The 26,752-nt window shown below is 47.8% G+C and overlaps 2 protein-coding genes across 2 annotated transcripts; one reads left to right on the top strand and one right to left on the bottom strand.

The window, feature by feature from the left end:
* Window positions 1-3,726: 3,726 nt before the first annotated feature.
* On the top strand, window positions 3,727-13,154 carry LOC123144964 (ATP-dependent zinc metalloprotease FTSH 7, chloroplastic). The gene is made up of 13 exons (XM_044564241.1): window positions 3,727-4,721; window positions 8,858-8,923; window positions 9,022-9,156; window positions 9,276-9,341; window positions 9,421-9,606; window positions 9,688-9,774; window positions 9,868-9,981; window positions 10,056-10,180; window positions 10,255-10,363; window positions 11,777-11,902; window positions 11,986-12,306; window positions 12,386-12,509; window positions 12,641-13,154. Exons 1-13 carry the CDS (start codon window positions 3,879-3,881, stop codon window positions 12,763-12,765), a joined length of 2,427 nt encoding a protein of 808 aa, XP_044420176.1. The 5' UTR covers window positions 3,727-3,878; the 3' UTR covers window positions 12,766-13,154.
* Window positions 13,155-14,200: 1,046 nt separating this feature from the next.
* On the bottom strand, window positions 14,201-15,147 carry LOC123141584 (cytochrome b5). The gene is made up of 3 exons (XM_044560689.1): window positions 14,951-15,147; window positions 14,747-14,813; window positions 14,201-14,654 (listed from the first exon to the last, which is right to left on the bottom strand). The coding sequence occupies exons 1-3, from the start codon at window positions 15,035-15,037 to the stop codon at window positions 14,380-14,382; spliced, it is 429 nt and encodes a 142-aa protein (XP_044416624.1). The 5' UTR covers window positions 15,038-15,147; the 3' UTR covers window positions 14,201-14,379.
* Between the last annotated feature and the right edge of the window lie 11,605 nt (window positions 15,148-26,752).

Genomic DNA, 26,752 nt, shown 5'->3' on the forward strand with positions numbered 1-26,752 from the left:
TTGAATTCTTCTCTTTAACTATTCTCTCAAGCCCTTGATCCTTAAAAGCCCAAATATGTTAATCTTTGAGATCTTCCAATGAACTCCACCTTGAACAAATTAGGTTGGACATGGAAATCAATCTTGATGGATTCAATAGAAGTCCCCGAAGACCAACTTGAAACCTCACTGAACATGGGATCTCGAAAGCCAAAAACCTAGGCCCCGTTACACGGGGTATCCAGAGAGTTGACACTCGCCCCGTGCGCACGGTACAAGCCCGTGAGCACGGGGTATCCAGAGAAGTATACCATGAGGACTTCTTCGGGTGCTTTGATGGCATTCTTCACAAAACAACCCAATGCACTTCAAGCATCACTATGGAACATATCTTCATATAAGATTCAGTACACTTTATGCTTCATAGGAATTGTCATTTAGTACCAAGCTTAGAGCAAATTTATCTTCGTATATATGGACTTCATCCTTGATTCCATCTAGTATCCTTGATGCACCATCTATGGACAATACCTTCAAACATATCTATGTGAAAACATTAGTCTATAGAGATTGTCATTAATTGTCAAAACCATACTTAGGGGCTACATGCCCTTTCACTTGTTCAACTGCAGCACCCCTCCAAGACTTTCCTAGCAAACCGCCCCTCAACCAGACCTCCATGCCGTCGCCGCGCAGGCTTTGCCCGGGGACACGCCCTAATGGTGGCGAGGGGGGAAGGCAGATGGAGGCGGCTAGGGTATGTTGATCATCTTAGCTCCCTCGTGAAGCGTTACGTCCATGGCTTTTGTCTAGAACCGCAATACTATGAAAATAGTTGTGCAGTACTTTCTGCAAGTAGTAATCACGAGCATTAAGAACATAAATAAACGTTGTGCACGAATGTTTTGCTATTAAAAAAACTACTCACATAACTACCATTGGAACAATGCACTCAACATATTCAATTCTTTGAATAAAGTTCTGTACATGACATCACACAATAAACTTTTATCAACTTACAATTGATTATTTGTTCATGTTCATTCTACCAAGTAACATTCGGGATTCAAATAAACAGAAAACGCATCCCTCACAACGTCAAGTTATGGAATGCTTTGTTTTTTGCATCATTTTTTGCTCGAGTTTGCCAAGTTGGCCTACAACACCTTCACAACGCCGCACATCATCTTCTGTTATTCCAACGAATGTATGCTTGCACGACTGCAGCGCTTCGTAAAATTTAGTCATGCATCGATCCTTTGGTGTAGATGCTATTATTTCTTCCGTGCAGTTCTGGCTCACCTCTTTCTAGGGTAAATGACTGAATTCCGAGCAAGGAATTTCTAAAGCTGAGATTATTCTTTGTTGCATGTGTTTTATTGTTTTCTGACGTATTTTTATCAGGCAAAAATTGGTAGCAGTAGAGAAGACTTCCTGAAAATGGACGCAAATTCGAGGCAACATGCCAGATTATAGGCCAGCCTTGACAATAGCTAGGTAACATTGCAAGAAGTTGCTCATGCTGCGTGGACTTGTAGTAATTTTGCGATATATGTATTCAACATATTATATTGGTTTTGTTGACGGAAAGGAAATTGAGTTAGGCTCTCTAAGACATATAGCATGTTGCATTCAACCATATACCATACATACATACATACATATATATATATAAATACATGCATTGCCCATGTATGGTCCTTAACAAAATTAGGATTAAGCCCAGTTAAGTTCTGGTTGAGTTGATTTTTGATTGAATGATTTGAATATACGAGCCATGCATACTTTTTTTTGCGAGAAATTTTTCGATCTATTCATCTTCAATCATGGCAGTACAACGAATACCAGAAAATAATAGAAATTACATCCAGATCCATAGACCACCTAACGACGACTACCAGCACTGAAGCGAGCCGAAGGCGCGCCGCCGTCATCGCCCCTCCATTGCCGGAGTCGGGCACAACTTGTTGTAGTAGATAGTCGGGAAGTCGTCGTGCTAAGGCCCCGTAGGACCAGCGCACCAGAACAGCAACCGCCGCAGATGAAGAATAGCGTAGATCAGAAAGATCCAATCCAAAGACACACGAACGTAGACGAACAACGACGAGATCCGAGCAAATCCACCAAAAATAGATCCGCCGGAGACACACCCCTACACGCCCACCAACGATGCTAGACGCACCGCCGAAACGGGGGCTAGGCGGAGAGACCTTTATTCCATCTTCAGTTGCAACACCCTCGCACTTACCTATAGTAAACCTAAAACAACCAGTACAAGTATATAGATTGTAAATTTACCGGTTACTATTTGCAATGTTTGTAAAGTCCTACAATTTTGCAGCGTCTTGCAAATTTGATTATCTTATAAACCCTTCCACTGTAGTAGTAGTACTCATACTTATTCGGAAAAACTAACACTCACACGTGTGGGCGTTTGCACATCGTCCACACGCTTTCGTCACCACTCATTTTGCCACGTATGAACAGATGACATCAGCAGAATTTTTTTTGGTTTTCAGCTTAAAAATCTTTTATCTCCTAATTAAAAAAGCGAATTAAAAATCCATTTTCACCATCAAATCCGTCTCGAAGAGATCTTCAAAACTAGACTCCATGTTGATATGTTTCGATAATTTTTTTTTGCCCAAAAGTTGCCATGACGTCTACACTGTAGTTGCCATAGTGCTTAAACTAAAGTTGCCATGTGGCAATTTTAGTTTGTAGATCATGGCAATTTTAGTTTTTCTATGATGGCAATTCTAGTACTTTGACCATGATTTTTTTGTATGAACCATGACAATTTTAAGTGCATGTATCATGACAATTTTAATTTATGATGCATGGCAAGTCTAGTTTCTTAATTCCCCGTTTTATAATATGTCAAAATTTACTTTTAAATGTAGAAGAAAATAGCTGAAACATATCATGACAACTACAGTGTAAACAACATGGCAATCATGTGCAATAGACACGACAACTTTTAACAAATTTTTTTTTTGTCGAAATATATTGATATGAGATCTAGTTTCGAAGATCTCGTCGCGAGGGATTTAATGGTGAAAACGGATCTTCAATCGGATTTTTCATTTAAGAGATAAAACATTTTAAAAACAGAAAATCCAAAAAGATTTTCACATGCATACATGCGGTGACATGGCGTAGTCTGTGTGTTATAGGGCGTGTGGGCGGGTTTGGCTTCCACCATACGTGTGAGCGTTAGCGTTGTCCAATTTAGTTCAGTGACAAAGAAGGTGTACGTTTGTTCAGAAATCCACACAAAATTAGCAAATCCATTGTTTTTCTTTCTCTGCCGTGGAGGATAGATATGCTTCCAAATTCGGCAGTCGTTCATCGTTTCTGTGGACATGGGCAGCGCGCCGCCCTGCACCATCCGACTTGCCAAATATCTCGAGTGACCCCACGTTCTGACTCACGTCCCCTGCTCCCACTGACAACGAAGAGCTCGTCCCCACCAATCCCGTTAAGCCCCCTCCCACTCCGCCGGCTTCGTGCCATATCTCCACGGAACGGATAAGCCACTGAAATCCAAGAAACGTCGCAGCTTTTCCACTGAGAGTGGGCCCATGAAAACGCGGCCCACGAATGGGACCCTTGCATCAGTGAATAATACGTGCACCTCCCGGTGACCGCAGGTTATTCACCCGAACCGGATTAACGGACCGGATTAACAGCCCGGCGTGACGGCGAGACACGCAGGCAACGGCGACACCCTTCGCTCCCCGTCTCGGTTCGTCTCGTCCTCTGCCTTCCTCTGTTCCTCATCTCCCCGCCTCACTCCGCCCCCCCTCCCCACCGATTCCTCCACGCGAGGTCCTCGAGCTGCTCCCGTCCTCCCGGTCGCGAATCTAGGGTTCGGGGCCCGCCCCCCTGCCTCTCCCATGGCCTCCGCCGCCGCCGAAACCCTCGTCTCGCTCCCCATCGTGGCCCCCTCCCGGTCGCTCCTCCGCCCCCTCCGCAGGCGTCCTGCTTATAGAGGCAGCGCCGCGTCGGTCCGCCTATCTGCCGTGCCGCCCCGGGGCCTCGGGTTCGCCCTCATCCACCGCCGCATTCGCTGCCCGCCCGCGGCGCGCGCCAACGTCGAGCGCGACGGCGACGGCGCCTCCGGGTCGGGGGAGGCCTCGTCCACCGGGGACGGCGACCGCGACGCGGCGGCGGAGCAAGGTAGTGATAGCGCGGGCACGAGCACCACCAGCGCGGCCGCGACGCCGCCGTCGCCGCCCTCTTCGTCCAAGAGGGGGGAAAACAAGTGGCGCCGGCGGGTGGCTAAGGGCGGCGGTGTTGGCCGATGGTTTTGGGAGCCCATAGTGCAGGGCCGGGAGATGGGGTTCCTCCTGCTACAGCTCGGGTTTGCCATATTCGCCCTCCGCATGCTGCGGCCGGAGATCACCTTGCCTGGCTCAGAGCCCCGGCCGCAGACCACTTACATCAGCGTCCCCTACAGCGACTTCCTGGCGAGCATTGATAAGGACCAGGTGAAAAAGGTTGAGGTGGATGGGGTGCACGTAATGTTCCGGCTCCGTCCGGAGGTTGAGGCCAGTGTGGTGGAGCAGCCACAAACACAAACAGATGGCGTTGCTGATAATGCTGCCATTTCGAGGAGAATCGTCTTCACGACGACACGGCCAGTGGACATTAAGACTCCATATGAGAAGATGGTGGAGAATAGTGTTGAGTTTGGGTCGCCAGATAGGAGGTCCGGCGGCATGCTCAATTCAGCTTTGGTAAGGCATTTCAGCTGAAAATTATCTGTGTTACACCTTACACGTTTGATTATTGTGGCTTGAAAATTGTTGCAGTAATAGCATTTTAGACCATTAGTGGCATGTCAATAGGAAACAGGGGAAATATGACTTACAACATATGGTGACTGAGATTGTAGAATTAGAGATGGTGTTTAGTTTAAATAAGGAGGAATAATTTGTAATGTTATTTCCTTTAGTATGGTTTGTTTCAGCAATCTAGATTTTATATACGTTAACTAGTTAGATGTGACGTACTGGCAATGAAGGAGAAAAGAAAATCAGTGTTTTGTTATGTGTCAATACTAAGAGATGCTCGCAAGAGATTAGAATCCAATATATTTTTTGTTCTGCTTGAAACAAAAGCATAACATTTGTTCAATTCTCCCAGCGGCTGCTTTTTATAGCAAGCAAACAGAAGTACTTGTTGCTAAACTTTGTTAGTATGTACTCTATAACTACATATTTAATCAACCCTACAATCGTTGTAGATGCTTAAGCAATCTAGCATCCTTTGGTGTTTTGGTTATCCCTAAAGTTGAATCCTGGTACATCTATTTCCTTGCTTTCACGTGCAAAAGGAAGGGTTAAACTATTGTCAAGGGTAATGTAGAAGTAGACGCTTCTCTTTTGATTTTGTTTCCTGTTAGCAACTATAACTTCATTAATTCTTTCGTTCTCCCAATCCTATGCAGAAAATTAAGTTCCATCATTCTGCGCTGATATCAGTTTGACAAATAGTACAAATTAACAATACTGAGGCTGAGAATCGCAACTCACAAGCATTTTCCTCGGTGTTTTTTTCTACCCTTGCTGGGCCACCACACTTGAATGCTATTGTGTTCAGTAATCATGTGTCGACTGTAGCATAGCAAAAGTCTAGGTAACAAAAACTCTAATCTAGCTTCCTAGTAACTGTACACTCAAGATTTTACAGAACTACTACATACGACCGAGTTAATAATAAGAAGGGTTCGCTTAGGTAGCTGGAACGTAGGGTCTTTGACAGGGAAGCTTCGGGAGCTAGTTGATGCAGCGGTGAGGAGAGGTGTTGATATCCTTTGCGTCCAAGAAACCAAATGGAAGGGACAGAAAGCGAAGGAGGTGGAGGATACCGGCTTCAAGCCGTGGTACACGGGGACGGCTGAAACAGAAATGGCGTAAGCATCTTGATCAACAAGAGCCTCAAGTATGGAATGGTAGACGTCAAGAGACGTAGGGACCGGATTATCCTGGTCAAGCTGGTAGTTGGGGACTTAGTTCTCAATGTTATCAGCGCATATGCCCCGCAAATAGGCCACAATGAGAACACCAAGAGGGAGTTCTGGGAAGGCCTGGAAGATATGGTTAGGAGTGTACCGATTGGCGAGAAACTCTTCATAGGAGGAGACCTCAATGGCCACGTGGGTACATCTAACACAAGTTTTGAAGGGGTGCATGGGGGCTTTGGCTATGGCATCAGGAATCAAGAAGGGGAAGATGTCTTAAGCTTTGCTCTAGCCTACGACATGATTGTAGCTAACACCCTCTTTAGAAAGAGAGAGTCACATCTGGTGACTTTTAGTAGTGGCCAACACTCTAGCCAGATTGATTTCATCCTCTCGAGAAGAGAAGATAGGCGTGCGTCCCTAGATTGTAAGGTGATACCTGGAGAGAGTGTTGTACCTCAGCATAAGCTGGTGGTTGCTGATTTCCGCTTTCGGATTCGTGTCCAGCGGGATAAGCGTGCCAAAGTCGCTAGAACGAAGTGGTGGAAGCTCAAGGGGGAGGTAGCTCAGGCGTTCAAGGAGAGGGTCATTAAGGAAGGCTCTTGGGAGGAAGGAGGGGATGCGGACAATGTGTGGATGAAGATGGTGACTTGCATTCGTAAGGTGGCATCGGAGGAGTTTGGGGTGTCCAGGGAAAGGAGAAGCGAAGATAAGGATACCTGGTGGTGGAATGATGATGTCCAGAAGACGATTAAAGAGAGGAAGGATTGTTTCAGACGCCTATACCTGGATAGGAGTGCCGACAACATAGAGAAGTACAAGATGGCAAAGAAGGCTGCAAAGCGAGCTGTCAGTGAAGCAAGGGGTTGGGCGTATGAGGACCTCTACCAACGGTTAGGCACGAAGGAAGGCGAAAGGGACATCTATAAGATGGCCAAGATCCAAGAGAGGAAGACAAGGGATATTGGCCAAGTCAAACGCATCAAGGACGGAGCAGACCAACTCTTGGTGAAGGACGAGGAGATTAAGCATAGATGGCGGGAGTACTTCGACAAGCTATTCAATGGGGAGAATGAGAGTTCTACCATTGAAGTGGGCGACTCCTTTGATGAGGCCAGCATGCGTTTTGTGCGGCGAATCCAGGAGTCTGAGGTCAAGGAGGCTTTAAAAAGGATGAAAGGAGGCAAGGCGATGGCCCCTGATTGTATCCCCTTGAGGTGTGGAAAGGCCTCGGGGACATAGCGATAGTATGGCTAACCAAGCTTTTCAACCTCATTTTTCGGGCAAACAAGATCCTAGAAGAATGTAGATGGAGTATATTAGTACCAATCTTCAAGAACAAGGGGGATGTTCAGAGTTGGTACTAATTACCATGGAATTAAGCTGATGAGCCCAATGAAGCTATGGGAGAGAGTTATTGAGCACCGCTTAAGAAGAATGACAAGCGTGACCAAAAATCAGTTTGGTTTCATGCCTGGGAGGTCGACCATGGAAGCCATTTTCTTGGTACGACAACTTATGGAGAGATACAGGGAGCAAAAGAAGGACTTGCATATGGTGTTCATTGACTTGGAGAAGGCCTATGATAAGATACCGCGGAATGTCATGTGGTGGGCCTTGGAGAAACACAAAGTCCCAACAAAGTACATTACCCTCATCAAGGACATGTACGATAATGTTGTGACAAGTGTTTGAACAAGTGATGTCGACACTGCTGACTTCCCGATTAAGATAGGACTGCATCAGGGGTCAGCTTTGGGCCCTTATCTTTTTGCCTTGGTGATGGATGAGGTCACGAGGGATATACAAGGAGATATCCCATGGTGTATGCTCTTTGCGGATGATGTGGTGCTAGTTGATGATAGTCGGACGGGGGTAAATAGGAAGTTAGAGTTATGGAGACAAACCTTGGAATCAAAAGGGTTTAGGCTTAGTAGAACTAAAATCGAGTACCTGATGTGCGGTTTCAGTACTACTAGGTGTGAGGAGGAGGAGGTTAGCCTTGATGGGCAGGTGGTGCCTCAGAAGGACACCTTTCGATATTTGGGGTCAATGTTGCAGGAGGATGGGGGTATTGATGAAGATGTGAACCATCGAATCAAAGCTGGATGGATGAAGTGGCGCCAAGCTTCTGACATTCCCTGTGACAAGAGAGTGCCACAAAAGCTAAAAGGCAAGTTCTACAGGACGGCGGTTCGACCCGCAATGTTGTATGGCGCTGAGTGTTGGCCGACTAAAAGGCGACATGTTCAACAGCTAGGTGTGGCGGAGATGCGTATGTTGAGATGGATGTGTGGCCACACGAGGAAGGATCGAGTCCGGAATGATGATATACGAGATAGAGTTGGGGTAGCACCAATTGGAGAGAAGCTTGTCCAACATCGTCTGAGATGGTTTGGGCATATTTAGCTCAGGCCTCCAGAAGCTCCAGTGCATAGCGGACGACTAAAGCGCGCGGAGAATGTCAAGAGAGGTCGGGGTAGACCGAATTTGACATGGGAGGAGTCCGTTAAGAGAGACCTGAAGGATTGGAGTATCACCAAAGAACTAGCTATGGACAGAGGTGCGTGGAAGCTTGCTATCCATGTGCCAGAGCCATGAGTTGGTCGCGAGATCTTATGGATTTCACCTCTAGCCTACCCCAACTTGTTTGGGATAGGCTAGGTACATGGATTTCCTCACATGAAAAAAATATAAATTGAACCCCAGTTTGATATGTGAACTTATGTACCTAGTCTAATACAGGAATATGCAATCCTCCAAATATTGTACCGATGCGTGTTGATAGGCGCAAGGGGTAATCTTGTAAGATGTTTGTGTATGTTTACATCGTTCAGTGTTCATGTCCACGTGTACAAGTCTCTCTTCAACCTGTGCTTTTGGCCCTAATTACACTCTTATATTGTGCAGGTGGCTCTTATTTATGTTGTATTAATTGCAGTAGTTCTTCAGCGACTGCCAATAAGTTTTTCTCAGGTACTGACGTGTGTGTATATTTTTCTACCCCAGTCAACTGGCGAATATGGTCTTTAAATTCGATTTTTTTATAGACATTATTTCTTGTGTATTACCAGCAATCAACAGGCCAGCTGAGGAATCGAAAGAATTTGAACTCTGGTGGGGCAAAAGTTTCAGAAACTGCCGATATAGTTACATTCGCTGATGTGGCTGGAGTTGACGAGGCCAAAGAAGAGTTGGAAGAAATTGTGGTATGGGTTTTATGATGACTTGTTACCGGTAATCTTGTATTCTAGTATGTGCAGTGATGTTCTGGTCTATCTATTGATTGGAGGAAAATAACCTGGTTTTATCTTTTCATCATGTTCAGGAGTTCCTAAGGAACCCAGAAAAATATATTCGTCTTGGTGCACGTCCTCCTCGAGGTGTCTTGTTGGTTAGTTCTGCATTTATTTATAGTAGTGAGTGTTGCTTGGTTATTGCGTTTGTTACTTACAGTGCAATCCTTTTTACAGGTGGGCCTTCCAGGAACTGGAAAGACACTCCTTGCTAAAGCTGTAGCAGGGGAAGCGGAAGTTCCTTTCATAAGTTGTTCTGCAAGTGAATTTGTGGAGCTATATGTAGGCATGGGAGCAGCTCGAGTGCGTGAACTATTTGCTAGGGCCAAAAAGGAATCACCGTCAATTATTTTTATTGATGAGGTAATCTAGCATTTGTGGATATAATTACTTGTTTTCTATTCAGATGCATGCTAACCCTTTCCATTCGTCTGCTCTTTGTAGATTGATGCCGTGGCAAAAAGTCGTGATGGCCGGTACCGTATCGTCAGCAACGATGAGCGTGAGCAGACACTAAATCAACTGCTCACGGTAGGATAATGACAATAGTTTCTTACTCTCCAGTCTTTACTTCCATGGCACCCTATTCTTTGTTTAGCCATTGTTAATTTTCTCTTTTTTTAGGAAATGGATGGTTTTGATACCAACTCAGCTGTCATTGTACTTGGAGCAACAAACAGGGCAGATGTTTTGGATCCTGCCCTTCGGCGCCCAGGGAGATTTGACCGTGTAGTCACGGTTAGCTTTTATTCTCAACACAAGTGTATCACTTGCTTCTTAGTTTTCAGAGGTGACAGATATTTTCATGACAGGTTGAAGCTCCCGATAAATTTGGAAGAGAATCTATCCTGAAAGTTCATGCAAACAGAAAAGAGCTTCCGCTTGGTAAAGATGTAGATCTCAGCGGCATTGCTGCAATGACAACTGGTTTTACAGGGTAACAATTTCTCTTCTAGTTAATCTTTTTAACCATGTACCACTTTACATTTGACTTGTGTGTACCCTATGCAGGGCAGACCTTGCTAATTTAGTGAATGAAGCTGCTTTGTTGGCTGGAAGATCAAATAAAGAAATAGTGGAAAAGATCGACTTCATCAGCGCGGTTGAGCGCTCTATAGCTGTATGTTTTTCTGTTATCTCAAATCTCGTTCTATTACTTTCTTTATTGAAGTAGAATATGATGTGTATGCAGTCCCAACTATATTGTATTCAGCTTCAAGTTATATCTATCTTAGTCCTTAACTGTGCAATGCGCAGAGGATTACATAAAGAGCAATTGCCCAACATACATAATATGGATATCTAAACAGCACCATCTGTAAAACTGTGTTTGTTATGTGGGGTGTTCCATACAAATGTCGGACTAAACCAAAATCTGATTAGAATCAACTTAGGACCAAGTTGTATTTGTGCAGGATTGAATCCCTGGTGGAGGTGTGTTCCTGTTTGTTTCTGATTGAGTTTTTACTTTCCTTGTGTTAAAATTGGTCATCTCCTATATAAGGAGCAGGAGTGTGTATTAGGACTTCAGGAAATAATTCAGTAGTTCTGGAATCCCTAATCTCCTTCCCTCCTCCTGAATCCCCCCTACCCTTCTCTACCAGCGCCGGCCACGGGGCCAAAGCAGCAGCCAGTAGGACCGCGCTCCCCCTGGCCATGGAATTGCACTAAGGACCAGAAGCTCTTCCAGTCCTGCGGGTCCTTTTGGGTTCTGTTTTGGTTAAAACGGCAGTTAATCACCGGAAAAAAACGGCAGTTAATGATAACACACATAAAGAATATTCAAAATTGTGTCCAGAAGTGATTTTTATATGCAAACTGCCCCCTTAGAGTATGCAATCAAGCAAACAGTGCATTTTGTCTGTTAAATGCTTAACTCATGTATGGTGAATTTTACCTATTCACATCCATGCTGGTTTCGTGGTAGATTTTTTTGGGAGAAAAATATATTTGGTGGCACTCAAATATCACTTTGGTGGGGGAGTGGATGTGCAATCCCACCACCTGGGTTCAAGTCTCCGTGGACTCAGTTGAAGGGTCTCTGCAGTTTCCTTAAAGGAAAGCATTAGTTTAGTTCTTGGCACTAAACTTCTCCAGTACACTTTTTAGCATAAAATTCTAACCTCCCCATGCATTCTGTCCTATGCATTTAGCGTGTTTTCAATAATTTTTTCCTAGCCAAAACATGTACGACATACGGGTCCTTTATGTAGGACAACCAACTTGATCCACAAGTCGGATCTGAATACAAACTCAGCATGTACCAAAGGTAATTAAGATTTAAGACCTTTCCTAATCTAGCAGGTTTCCTGTCCATGTACATGCTGCAACTACTGCTAGTCGTATCCTTATTCCTTAAGGGATACTAGCTGCACAATACTAATCATCTCTATTGTATGAGTTGTGCCCTCAGGGCATGGCCTTATTGTTGTTCTTTGCTCTATTTTGATATTGCCGTGAGAGAAAGATGTTCCGGTTAGTCATTATAGTTCTCTATGCTACTGTGAAGTTAACTGTGAAGTCTATTTCTTAGGGCATAGAGAAAAAACATGTAAAGCTGAAGGGCAATGAAAAGGCTGTTGTTGCACGGCATGAAGTTGGTCATGCAGTTGTGGGAACTGCTGTAGCAAATCTGTTGCCAGGCCAGCCACGTGTGGAGGTTTGAATTGAAACAACTATTGATAAGAACAGTCGGTATAATTCTAAATTGGTCTTACTTTCTTTCTCTGTTTATTTTCCCAGAAATTGAGTATACTGCCGAGGTCAGGAGGTGCATTAGGCTTTACATACACTCCTCCCACGACAGAAGATAGATATTTGCTCTTTGTTGATGAACTGCGTGGACGTCTGGTAACGCTTCTGGGTGGGCGGGCAGCAGAGGAAATAGTTCTAGCAGGACGGGTTTCTACTGGGGCACTTGATGACATCAGGCGTGCAACTGACATGGCTTACAAAGCCGTGGCAGAGTATGGTCTTAATCAGCGCATAGGTCCAATATCACTAGCTACATTGTCAAATGGTGGGCTAGATGATTCTGGAGGCTCCCCATTTGGAAGGGACCAGGTCTGTCTCAAAGTTCCATACAATTGCAGATCAAACTATTAAGCTGCCTACTAAGCTCACATTGGAAAACTAATGACAGGGTCATCTGGTTGATCTTGTCCAAGGGGAAGTAAAAGCACTTCTACAATCAGCACTTGAAGTTGCTCTTTCAGTTATCCGTGCTAATCCAGCAGTTTTGGAAGGACTTGGAGCATATTTAGAAGGTAATTTGACATATTATCCGCCTATGTTTTTTATGGTGCGCTTTTCTTCATGAGCTATGCATCACAAATGCTGAAATTGAAATTGTTTGATGTGTGGTATGTCTAACTGCTCATCTCTATGCTCCTTCCAGAGAATGAAAAGGTTGAAGGCGAGGAACTACAAGAGTGGCTTAAGTCTGTCGTTGCCCCAGAAGAATTGTCCTCTTTTATTACAGGAAAGCAAGAACATGTTCTTCAGCTGGAAGTAGGCCTCTAGCATCAGGAGTATAAATTGGAGTCTTAGACTTAATTAATTTAACCTAGCGCCAACCGCTAAAACTCTGTAAATCCAGAGGGATTCAGTGAAAAAAAAAAGTCCTCATGACCAAGATGCTGTGTATATGTATGGTCGCGGTTGCCCTGGACTCAAGGAATTCCAGAACTGATTATCGAGTTCTAACCTCCACAATATTGTAAGTCCATCCGTTTGCTCCTTCGCTCTACAATGTTGTTATAGGGATTAGGCGGGTGGTGCACATGTAAAAGAACATTCTTTTTTCTTCATACATTCTTTTTTTTTTCAGCCCTCCCAGTGAAAGATTCATGTTACATTATCATGTCATCAAATATTAATAGAAATAATTCATATACGGTTTGCATACAATATTCCTTGCCTTGGTATACTCGACTGTCCATCTGCACTACTTTGTTCATCTACCTGCGTCGGCTGTTATTTTGCTGAGCAGAATCGTTCACTTCTCAGCATTTACGAGGTGCACTAATGCGAAATGATACTCCACTGGTGCTTTTTGAACTTTGAAGTGTTTTGTTTCTTCTCTAGAAAGAAGTCCCTTGGTTGTAAAGCAAGATGTGCATCTGAGGTTTTCTGATAGGAGATTCTCCGGTTTCTGTCTAGCCAGTCCATGCTGAATCGGTCATGGAACCGGAAGATATATATACTACAAAAACAAATTGCGATTGCTGTGTGGAACTCCTATAGTTTTTAACTGAAGTGTTCTTAAAAAACACTGATAACATGTCAAAACACTTGCATTTTTTTTCATTAGATGTAGCTTCCAAAAGGCCAAGGGTAGTGAAAACAGATTAGCAAACGACCAACATGTCATGCATCATTTGTACCGCTGGCATCTGCTGCTATTCTCACACTTACCTTTCGTTTGGCGTCTTCTAGATGGTTCTCGACTTTTGAGAAGCCCCAACTAAAAGGTTATGGCTGAGCAGAGACATTAAGGGGTTTGGATTTAAGTTTAGGACTGAACTTCACGTGCACAATCTAGCGCAAAGAGCAATCCAAATGGTCAGAAGACAGAAGTGTAAGGATTTGCCAACTTTCGTCATGTTGGTTTCACGGGAAATTTGGAACGAGCGGAATGCGAGAGTATTTAGGATGGTGTCCGCCATGCCAAATGTAATCACGTCTAGAATCAAGGCGGAGGTCAGACTTTGGGGGTTGGCAGGGGCCGAACGTCTGAGTTCTCTTATGCCGCGAGAGTAGGCTTATCGGTTTCGGGCCGTCTACGGGCGGTCAGTCATGTAATTCAAAACTCTTCTTAATTAATGAGATGAGGCAAATTTTTTGCCTCCGTTTCGAAAAAAAAAGGATTTGCCAACTTTCCACCATCGGACTGAGTGCATCCAGCGGCTCACGTTTTGAATTATTCCCACACTACATAGTATTATAGTCTTATATCTTTTCTGAAACTCGGCGATTATAGATATATGAATTCCACCAATAATGACGTCAGTACACATATGGGAGATGGAATTACAACGATTGCAGCGGTAGAGACGTCGACAGGAAGTGGTTGGACGTGCAGATACTTCCAAGAGGCCGCAGGCCGGTATCCGCGACGGCATCTGTCCTTCTCGTCTACTCTGTTTTGGTTTTGGCGAAGTTCTGAAGCGCGAAGGCCATGGCCACCAGCAGGAGGGGCAGGGCGAGCTGCAGCACCGTGAGCCAGACGCCCTGGCCCGCGCTCGCGCGTGGCGCCGGAGCCGCCGCCGCCCCCTTGGCGGGGAGGACGGCGTGGGCGAGCTTGGCCGGGATGGTGGCGGCGTCGACCTCCCCGATGCAGTACTGCGGCATCAGCTCCTTGGCTGCGTCCGAGTGGCCGATGTCCTCGAAGTCGGCCGTCGCGTCCTTGCCTGCACGGCCACGGCCAGCAGGACGTGCCAAATCATTCCCGGCCGACCGGAACAAAGAGAGAGCACGCGGGGGATGGGAGGGGAGGGCTCACCGGTGCACGCCAGCAGGACCTCGTCGCCGCCGGGGTGCTCCTCCATGAACGGCGTCACGTCGTACACCTGAGGCAGCGAGCAGAGGTAAAGTAAAGCATGGCCAGATGACCCAGATCACGTGCATCGACACAAAATTCATTTGAAATCTACAGTGAAGTGGTGATGGGTAGATGCAAGAAGGGTTTATGACATGACAAACCGACCTTGCCGGAGATGATGAGCCAGCAATCCTTGCGCTGGCTGTGCTTCCGCACCTCTTGGAACGAGTACACCTTCCCTCCTCCCGCCATCGCAGCCACCCGCGGAAGCCGAGCCTTCAGGGTAAACAGAACCGGATCAAGAAACTAGATGCTGTTTGCTGCTGAATTTTGGACCTCTGGAAGATGAGGGGGGCAGGGCTAGGCACGGGGCGGTGTATATATACATCGTGCGTGTCGGACCGCGCTGCCGTCTGGTCTCCAAAGACGTGCAGTGCGGTCGCGTCACGTGTGGATGATCGGCGAATTGGCTTTGACCTGGCGCCACGCCGAGTCTCTAGCGGAGGAGGCTCACATCACATGCCGAGACATTTGGCTCCGGCGCAAGAGACTGGCGAATGGCGACGGATCCAAGTCAACAAAGGCCATCAGCGCTGTGATGGGAAGATCTCTCGGTAATTCCCTGGCTCCTCACCGGTAACTCCACTGCGCTCGCACGGTCAATTTTTTTCATCATGTTATAATAATCCCTTGAGGACTAGACGGAAATCGCCCATGGGTTACGCGGCAAGAGCAGAGCAGATCAAACCCTGCTTCAAAAGCGAAGGAGAAGACCGACCGACCGACCGATCGATCTCGGTCTGCTTTGATGTATATGGTCAGGGGTGTTTTCACGGGCAATCGAACAAAGTAGTAATATGATGGTGCGGGCACCCGTCAAAAAGGAGTAGTGATGCAGGCAGCGGATGGGCGCGTAGACGCAATGTTTGGACGTAAGTACTAGTATCTGGCAAGAAGATGGCTGCAACTACCGCGGGCCTGCCGGCCTGCAGCTCCGCAAACGACACAGCCGCACACGGTCGCATTCCAACGCGATGGCTCGGAGCAGGGCAACGCAAAAGGCATGCGGCATTTCCGTGCAGTGCAGGAATCCAACTGCGCTGCTGCCAGTGCCTTGCCTGCTTCGAGAGTTCTGTGCGGTTCGGACTCTTGCCAGTGTTTCCTTTTGAAACACAAGAGGCGCAGACGCAGTACGAAGCGCACTGCTGAGGGAAGGACAGTAACGGCAAGTCTCTCCTCGGAACTTAAGAAAAGGCTTAGACTATCCACAACATAGATAGATAGATAGACCACATATATCTAGATAAAATAGATGATGTGGCAAATAATAAATAAAGAGAGAAAAGCGGTAACATAGCTACTAGTTACTAGTAAAAGATGAGTAATATCACACATATCAGGGCAATATGAGAGCATCTCTAGCCGTGCCCCAGCAAGGCCCCCCATACGATTTTTTGGCCGCCGGCGTCGAAAAATCGGCCCAGTCGCGTCCCAAAATGCCTTTTTTTTGCCGGCTAGGGCCGAAATTGGCGCCGGCGGACCCAGGCCGAACCCGGCGCGCTGGGGGCGCTTGGGGGCGCCGGCCGAATCGTTTTTGGCGTGAAAATCGGCGGGCCCTCCTTGGCAGCGACTCGGCTCTTCTCGTCGCTTCGTCGTCCTCATCGCCTCGGTTCCCGCGGGGGAATCAATGCCAAAGCTGCCGCGCGCTGCCGCGCCGGTCAGCCTCCTCCATTGATGCCTCACGAGCGGCGCAGTGAAGACGGGGCGACGCGCGTACCTCGCCCGCCACGCGTACACACGGCGGCCACGCGAGCGCCGCCTATATAAGCCGCCCCCTCCCGCACCGGTGAGCCACGCACGGACCTCGCTCTCTTCTCCACCGCCGGCGCCCCCGTTCCTCCCTTTGTTCTCACCGTTCCTAGTTCACCCAATGGCAGAGCGATACCCAGGAGATGCCGCGGCGGTGAACGGCTTCGGCCGCCGCCACCTTCACGAGGACGAAACCCGACTTTCTATGAGGCCGAGTATCCGGTCCCGCCGGACATGCGGGTGCCCGGGGCGTGGAGGATAAGCGCCGGCGGGGTCCCCGTGCCACCGCCGCCCACCGGGGCGGCGCGTCGTGCGGAGATCGCCCGCATCCGTGCCTCTCTGCCGCAGGAGGCGAGAGAGGGGACGAGGTACACCCCCGACAGCACGCTGTGGGAGCCGTACTTCCGCCGCCGCCACGCCGAGCAGCTCGAGGCCACCAACGGCGTCGTGCCCTCCGGGAGGCTCAACGCCGACGGGCGCCGCCGATGGTGGGGCGTGCCCGGCCGCACGCTGGAGGCCGTCCTCGAGTACATCGAGGGCGGCAACACGCCGAGGCTGGAGTACCCCGCTCCCCCACCTTCTCCCGCCGACGTGGGAGCTCATGGACGCCGAGACGCATGGACCCGACGTCCTCCTCCTCGTCCGGCTCTCCCTCCCTCCTCCCCGTCAAGCCGGAGCCCCAGGACGCGCCGATCAGCCGGCGCACCCGCAGCTGCGGCGTCCGCATTGCCGAGTCCTCCCCCACCTCTGCCCGGCTCGTCAGGCCGAAGGTGGAGCCCGGCCTCCCCGCGGAGTACGAGGCCATAGTCCGACGCGGCTTCTTCGACGAGGACGCCCTAAAGTGGGTGAGGGACGACTACCTCCGCGACGAGATGGTCCGGCAGCGCCGAGCCCTGCAGGAGATAGCCGCCCGCCAGCGTGGGCGCGAGGACGAGCACGGCGTGGTGATCCTCGACAGCGATGAGGACGAGGACGCCCCCGGACCATCCAACCCGCCGCACGTCGGCGAACCCGGGCAGGGGAGCAGCAGGGACGGCGGCGACTACACGCAGTTCTACAGGCTCCTCGGCATGTAGAGCTTCAGGGCGGCGGGCTACGACGGGTTCTAGTAGCGTTTTTTTCTTCTTTTGTAAAATATTTTATGAACCGCCGAAGTTTGGTTAAATTTGCGCCTTGGTTGTGCGAATGTGGGCCGGATTTTGTTTTTCAAAAAAAAAAGTGGGCGCGGCGACTGGGGAGCATCACGCCCCCAGCACGCGGTTAGCGCCGGTACGCCCCCAGGCGGCGATTTTTAGCGCCTCTTGGGGGGCCAAGGGCTGGAGATGCTCTGAGTCTATAGCCTAATAAATGAAGTGTTGCATGTTACCACACATATGTTACTCCCCACTATAGAGGTACTCTCCCCGTTAGGTGTGTAAGTCACCTTGCGAAAATCAAATAATTCCAAAACACTTAGACACGGTACATTAACTCCCTCCTCGTTTCTTGTTTCGTGACATATCAACCAATAAGAGATGTGGGTCATGCGTACTTTCAATTACTTGAGACTATCAAACATGACATGCAGTAGTGGTTAGTTCATTGCATGCAATGCTATTAATTAGCAAAAAACATTAAGTTCTCTCGTTTTCCTCTCCGCCTTGGTCGCGGTGCACAACCTAAGATGACTTACACCTAAAAGGAGTGAGTATTAACATAGACTAGTAACATAGGCATGTTACTAGTCATGTTACTACCCAGGCTAGTCTTAAAGACTGTGAGTCCTCTCTCTTCCGCTCATCAAAACACTACTATCTGATCATCGACGCCGTCGTCATCTTTATAAGCGCTGCTTTGTCTGACACGGACGTGAGACTAAACCAATAAAATCAATCCTGAGCAGTGCGGTGTGATCCGATTGGTAAATGCCGTGCAAGTGTCAGCCAGCGACTAAACACGACACGTGGTAGATCGCTGACGACGCGACGGAACCGTGATGAGTAGCACAAACCGGAGTGTTGGTAACGACCATTAATCCAAGACTATCTTCTGGTTTTTCTAGGGGGCTAAAGTAAACGTTTCTAAACCAAGAAACTGATAAAACACGAACAGAGTGCTATTCAAGGTTTACAGAGCCAGGAGACTGACCGACTATCTTCAGTGACTTCTCAGTTCTCACACAGAGATTACTTTTCGCAATACTGTCCACGATATGATTCGTATATACACTGTTAGTGTTAGAAGGGAGAGAGGGGGATTGGTGGAATCTTTTGTTGTATTGCTTGAGCCTCGTGGGCATATATATATATATAGAAGTACAATGATCAACTGGAGTACAAGACAAGACAAGACCAAATCCTAGTCTATCCTATACTTCCTAATAATCATATACTCAACATCCCCCCGCAGTCACAACGGTAACGAAGCATACGGTGAGACTGGATAAGAATCCGAAGGCAAGCCGACGGACACCCCCCCCCACAGTCGTAATGGTCGACGCATCGCGGAAGGCGTCGCTGGAGTGAAAACCGACGAGGTTGCTCAACCAAGGCGGTAGCCCTTTGTGCCGTTTGTCGAGGTAGCCGAGAGCATGTGTGGTTGAGCCGTGGTTGAGGTAGCCGTGCGAAGAATCTCGTGGTCGATGTTGAGTCGGGGTGACCGGTGTCGAGGAAGTCGCCGTGGAGCCCCGGGTGCAAGGAGGCGCCGAGTTAGTCATGGGCGCAGTAGTGTCGAAGTAGTGGTGTGTCGGGAAGAAGACGTTGTTGACGACGCGTCGCGCTGGGTTTGCCGAAGGCACGCATCGGTGTTGCCAGCACCAGGCATGCGTAGACGGACGAATACGAAGTTGACGAAGCATCACGCCAGGCTTGCCAGGCCTGGGGACACGTCGTGGACGAAGGCACGCATCGGTGTTGCCAGCACCGGGCATGCGTAGACGAGGGACCTGCACGAGCTGTAGGCCATCTCGGAGAAGTCGGAGGGGCCAGCAGAGAAGAACTCGACGACGATTGCGGCATCCATCGACGCGGGGCCGATGTCACCAACGGTGGTCGGAGTAGATGACGGCGAAGCTGGCAACAGGCTGGTGCTGGACGAAGATGAAGGAGGTGGACAGGCGGCGGTTATGGGGGTAGCAGCGACGGCGGGCAAAAAAGAGCGGCGGCGGTGCTCGACGTAGGCGAGGAACCCGACAACACGACGAAGACCAGCGCGGACGGTGGCGTTCCCGCGCCAAGGGAGGCGGCGAGGAACATACACTACAAAAAATACACTTCCGTGATGATACGTGTTTGGCATAGTAGGTCACGTTTTCTGTCATGCATGTACATCCATGACGATTTTATGACAGAATCAAGATAGTCATACATGTGCTGTCGTAGAAGTGTTCCATGACATACCAAAATTATCATCACGGAAGTGTCCACTTCCATGATGATAAATCGCGCGTCATAGAAGTGCTTTCGTCAAGGTTGACCGACACGTGACATCCACCGTAACGGGTCGCCGTTAAGCTATCGGGTTCCGGTTTGGATCCGATAACCCGTTAACAGCTGGGACCAATGAGGTTTTCCACGTGTAAAATTATCATTGGCTATAGCAACCACATGTCAGTACCCGAAAAGGACAGATGTCAACCGCCCAATGGACAGGAGGCGCCTATGATACGTCGACACGTGGTAAGGCCCAACAGCGGCCCATTTAGGTTAAAAAGGCTGGCCCAGTCAAAATTAGCAGGCTGGCCCATTAACGGTCTGCTTGCAGACAAACGACCCATTCGCAGTTAAGGCCCGTACGACTATTGTCAAATTGGCCCGTCAACGTCCTGTTCTAAACTTGTCATCATCGCGGCCCATGGTCACTTCTGGCCCGTTAATAGTCCGCTAAGTATTTGGGCCGAATTACGGCCCGATGTGTTTCCGACCTGTTAAAAGTCTTGCTTAATTTGGGCCCATTTATTGGCCATTGAAACTTGTGGCCCATAAACGACCGTGAAGGATTTGGGTAATATTCGGCCATGTCTGACATTCCGCCTGTTAGAGGCCCACTGTAGATTTGGGCCACTTCCAGCCTGTTATGATTTTCGACCTTAACGTGAGACGAAATCCATGGGCCATATGTGGCCCAACGTCACATCGGGCCTATTAACGACCCATATAAAACTGATACTAATCAAGCCCGACCGAACTTCCGGCCTATTAAAGGCCCGTGTAGTAGGTCGGCGCATTTACGGCCTTCTGAATTTCGGCATGTGAACAATCTGCATTGTAAATGGGCCACCACGAGCTGAGATACATTTCGGCCTGCTAATGACCAGTGGGTTATTGGCACAATCAGGGCCCAATCTCACTTTCGGCCTATTAAAGGCCCATGTTATTTATGGGCTCGAGATATTTACACATGTTAACGGCCTATTGTTACCGAGGGCCCAAATTATGTTTAGGCTTGTTAAAGGCCCACTAGGGGCACAAGCCTACCAAAAATATGAAAGCTTATGCTGATTTAGGCCCACATATTTTTAGTGGGCTACATGCAAATTACGGCCCGTAATTGTTTTTAGCCCAATTGGAATGGGCCTAACGAATGTTGGCACGTTGGGCTCCTACGAAGCTTTCGGCCGAATACATTACTAAGATAAACCTACACAATACAAAAATAGTGTCGTAATTTCTACAGCCTTTGGCAGCACGATAAATGCTGTATCACAACAAAATAAATTCCAGCCATACAACAAAAGGCCTGTTGGCATAAAGTTTACAGTCCTTGCAGATAAAAGCACCATCAGATGTATAGAAGCACTTATCATTTGACCTGAGTACTAATGTTTCAGGCTGTAGAATCTGATGGAGCAGCATGATCATCCCCTTTTTCCCGCCATTGCTCTTGAACAACGAAGCAAATGTCTGATAGTCTGGTTTCAAAACCATTCATATCTTGACGACATTTGTCAACCACTATTCTTGTTTCCGAAACGACGTCCATTAGGGATTGGACTTGTGTCTGGAGCACAAATATATCACTCTGTCTAGCCGGAAGATTTTGTTCAGTAGGCGATTTGGTTGAGGTTACCTTGACAACCAACCCAGAATTACGCAGGAAGGTGCTTTTTGCACTGTTAGTGGAGAGATACTGACACACTGCAGCAAGAGGTGACATTGTGCCTGTGGTAGCCTCGTCACCTTCAGGTGGTTGTGGTTGTTCAATCATTTGTTCCATAGCTTGCTGAAAGCTTGAACTTGTAGATTACTGTACCAGATAAGTTACTAATGAGACAAAAACAAGCAAAGTAGGTTTCACATTTATACATAACTTATTTTGGTGAACTACTATAATACATTAGCATGTATTGTAGTGCCAACTACATAATAAAATCACTTTCGGAACATATGTCCATGTAGCATGCCTACTGTATTGTCTATTTCCTCACATTCGTTGACATGTAAGGATAAAGAGACATGGTTTAAAGTAGGATGAACATAGTATGAGATCATTCATATCATGGGCAAACAGATATAAAACAAACAGGCTATTGTATCATTGTGTGGGCACGTGAACATCACAACTAGATTACAGATCAAGACCAAAAGAATATCCTTCATATCTTTTAAACCGTGTAAGGTGAAATGATATGTTAAGACAACTGTGTATAAAAGTGAACAGAGTAACTGACATTGGCTGCAAACCAAGCAGTTAAATGAACACGTCAAAGTAACAAGCAGTTCAAAGGCAGGAGGAGTAAGGACTTACAACAGCGGCTTGAACTGGTGTGCTCATGCCCTTCATCTTGCTGGTGTGGCAATCCTTGAAGATTTGCACTGCATTCGGTCCAGGTTCTTTTTGGTCTGCACGGGCTTTCCTCTGTATTTGGAACAAGTCAATATAGATACGATAATATGGCACATAAAAAAGAAGGAAGTAGCAGCTATTTACAAGAGCCTCGTAGTGTGCAGTATAGCTACGAGATCCTGTTGTCTGTTGGAATTTCACTTTAGAACGGTTGGTCTTGTTCTTCAAATAGTTAGCCTAGAAGAATATACACTTGTAAGGCACATACGAAAATACAAGTTCAATATGTGATCTGATCAAATACATATACCCTACCTGATACTTTGGATCGGACCAGTGTTTAACAAGGGCTGTCCAGTCTTCATCTGTAATATATTCCACTAGAGATATTTGGGCGATTTCATTGTTATACTTGCCTTCAGAGTGAGTTTTCTAAGGTGATACCGTTATTGTCTCAGAGCAGACTGAAAAACATGAGTGCATGCTTGTTTAGTTGCATCATCTTTCAGATCCAACTTGAACCTCATCTGTTGAAAAAAGAATGTGAGTCTTATTAGGAGGAAGCTAGAAAGTATGGGACAGAGTAAGACAATATTACAAATTGTGATGAATAACATTACCTATGGATAAATTGTCAAGTAAGGTGTTAAACTTGGTATCGTCTTTCTCATTCCTATACTGGATCCACGTTGGGAGGATACGTGCATGACACCTAACATCAACGGCTACCTCTGATACTAACTTTGCTGACTCTGTAGCATCACGTGGCCTTTTTAAACCTGCCTGAAAATGGATCTCCATTCTCCCTCCTTTAGATTTTGTTAATCTTGTTGGTGAACGTAGCAGAAATTCAAAATTTTCTACGCATCACCAAGATCAATCTATGGAGTAATCTAGCAACGAGGGGAAGGGGAGTGCATCTACATACCATTGTAGATCGCGATGCGGAAGCGTTGCAAGAACGCGGATGAAGGAGTCATACTCGTAGCGATTCAGATCGCGGTTGATTCCGATCTAAGCGCCGAACCACGGTGCCTCCGCGTTCAACACACGTGCAGCCCGGTGACGTCTCCCACGCCTTGATCCAGCAAGGAGAGAGGGAGAGGTTGGGGAAGACTCCATCCAGCAGCAGCACGACGGAATGGTGGTGATGGAGGAGCGTGGCAATCCCGTAGGGCTTCGCCAAGCACCGCGGGAGAGGAGGAGGGACAGGGGTAGGGCTGCGCCAAGAGAGAGACGTTCTCATGTCTCTGGCAGCCCCAAAACCTCAAGTATATATAGGGAGGGGGAGGGGCTGCGCCCCCATCTAGGGTTCCCCCCCAAGGGGTGCGGCCAGCCCTAGATGGGGCTTGGGGGCGGCCAAGGGGGGAAGAGAGGGGGGCGCCCCACTAGATGGGCCTTAGGCCCATCTAAGCCTAGGGTTTCCCCCTTCCCCCCTTCCTGCGCCCTGGGCCTCTTGTGGGGGGGCGCACCAGCCCACCCGGGGCTGGTCCCCTCCCACACTTGGCCCATGCAGCCCTCTGGGGCCGGTGGCCACACCTGGTGGACCCCCGGGACCCTCCCGGTGGTCCCGGTACATTACCGATAGCACCCGAAACTTTTCCGGTGACCAAAACAGGACTTCCCATATATAAATCTTTACCTCCGGACCATTCCGGAACTCCTCGTGACGTCCGGGATCTCATCCGGGACTTCGAACAACATTCGTTAACCACGTACATACTTTCCCTATAACCCTAGCGTCATCGAACCTTAAGTGTGTAGACCCTACGGGTTCGGGAACCATGCAGACATGACCGAGACGTTCTCCGGTCAATAACCAACAGCGGGATCTGGATACCCATGTTGGCTCCCACATGTTCCACGATGATCTCATCGGATGAACCACGATGTCGGGGATTCAATCAATCCCGTATACAATTCCCTTTGTCTATCGGTATGTTACTTGCCCGAGATTCGATCGTCGGTATCCCGATACCTTGTTCAATCTCGTTACCGGCAAGTCTCTTTACTCGTTCCGTAACTCACATCATCCCGTGATCAACTCCTTGGTCACATTGTGCACATTATGATGATGTCCTACCGAGTGGGCCCAGAGATACCTCTCCGTTTACACGGAGTGACAAATCCCAGTCTCGATTCGTGCCAACCCAACAGACACTTTCGGAGATACCTGTAGTGCACCTTTATAGCCACCCAGTTACGTTGTGACGTTTGGTACACCCAAAGCATTCCTACGGTATCTGGGAGTTGCACAATCTCATGGTCTAAGGAAATGATACTTGACATTAGAAAAGCTCTGAGCAAACGAACTACACGATCTTGTGCTAGGCTTAGGATTGGGTCTTGTCCATCACATCATTCTCCTAATGATGTGATCCCGTTATCAACGACATCCAATGTCCATGGTCAGGAAACCGTAACCATCTATTGATCAACGAGCTAGTCAACTAGAGGCTTACTAGGGACATGGTGTTGTCTATGTATCCACACATGTATCTGAGTTTCCTACCAATACAATTCTAGCATGGATAATAAACGATTATCATGAACAAGGAAATATAATAATAACCAATTTATTATTGCCTCTAGGGCATATTTCCAACAGTCTCCCACTTGCACTAGAGTCAATAATCTAGTTCACATCACCATGTGATTAACACTCACAGGTCACATCACCATGTGACCAACATCCAAAGAGTTTACTAGAGTCAACAATCTAGTTCACATCACTATGTGATTAACACTCAATGAGTTCTGGTTTGATCATGTTATGCTTGTGAGAGGGGTTATTAGTCAACGGGTCTGAACCTTTCAGATCCGTGTGTGCTTTACGAATATCTATGTCATCTTGTGGATGCTACCACGCGCTACTTGGAGCCATTTCAGATAACTGCTCTACTATACGAATCCGGTCTACTACTCAGAGTCATCCCGATTAGTGGCAAAGTTCGCATCGACGTAACCCTTTACGACGAACTCCTTTTCACCTCCATAATCGAGAAAATTCCTTAGTCCACTAGATACTAAGGATAAGTTCGACCGCTGTCATGTGATCCATTCCCGGATCACTATTGTACCCCTTGACCAACTCATGGCAAGGCACACTTCATGTGCGGTACACAGCATAGCATACTGTAGAGCCTACGTCTAAAGCATAGGGGACGACCTTCGTCCTTTCTCTCTCTTCTGCTGTGGTCAGGTCTTGAGTCTTACTCAATACTCACACCTTGTAACACAGCCAAGAACTCCTTCTTTGCTGATCTATTTTGAACTCTTTCAAAATCATGTCAAGGTGTGCGTTCTTTGAAAGTATCATCAGGCGGCTTGATCTATCTCTATAGATCTTGATGCCCAATACGTAAGCAGCTTTATCCAGGTCTTCCTTTGAAAAACTCCTTTCAAACAACCCTTTATGCTTTCCAGAAATTTTACATCATTTCGGATCAACAATATGTCATTCACATATACTTATCAGAAATGTTGCAGCGCTCCCACTCACTTTATTGTAAATACAAGTTTCTAACAAACTTTGTATAAACCCAAAAACTTTGATCACTCCATCAAAGCGTATATTCTAACTCCGAGATGCTTGCTCTAATCCATGGAAGGATCGCTGGAGCTAGCATACCTTTTAGCATCCTTAGGATCGACAAAACCTTTCTGATTGTATCACATACAACCTTTCCTTACGAAAACTGGTAAGGAAACTTGTTTTGACATCCATCTGCCAGATTTCATAAATGCAGCTATGTTGGGGTTCGTAGCAGAATTTTAAAATTTTCCTACGCTCACCAAGATCCATCTATGGAGTATACTAGCAACGAGGGGAAAGGAGTGCATCTACATACCCTTGTAGATCGCGAGCGGAAGCGTTCCAATGAACGAGGTTGATGGAGTCGTACTCGCCGTGATCCAAATCACCGATGACCGAGTGCCGAACGGACGGCACCTCCGCGTTCAACACACGTACGGAGCATCAACGTTCTCCTCCTTCTTGATCCAGCAAGGGGGAAGGAGAGGTTGATGGAGATCCAGCAGCACGACGGCGTGGTGGTCGATGTAGCGGGGTCTCGGCAGGGCTTCGCCGAGCTTCTGCGAGAGGGAGAGGTGTTGCAGGGGAGGAGGGAGGCGCCCAAGGCTGTTTTTTTGCCCCCTCCCCCCTTTATATAGGCCCCCTAGGAGGGGGGGGGCGCCGGCCAGGAGCCCATCTGGATGGGGGGGCGGCGGCCAGGGGGGAGACTTGCCCCCCAAGGCAAGTGGGGCGCCCCCCACCCTAGGGTTTCCAACCCTAGGCGCAGGGGGGAGGCCCATGGGGGGCCCTCCGGGATAGGTGGCCCCACCCGGTGGATCCCCGGGACCCTTCCGGTGGTCCCGGTACAATACCGATGACCC

This window comes from Triticum aestivum, chromosome 6D, assembly GCF_018294505.1.
Source record: "Triticum aestivum cultivar Chinese Spring chromosome 6D, IWGSC CS RefSeq v2.1, whole genome shotgun sequence".
Lineage (NCBI taxonomy): Eukaryota > Viridiplantae > Streptophyta > Magnoliopsida > Poales > Poaceae > Triticum > Triticum aestivum.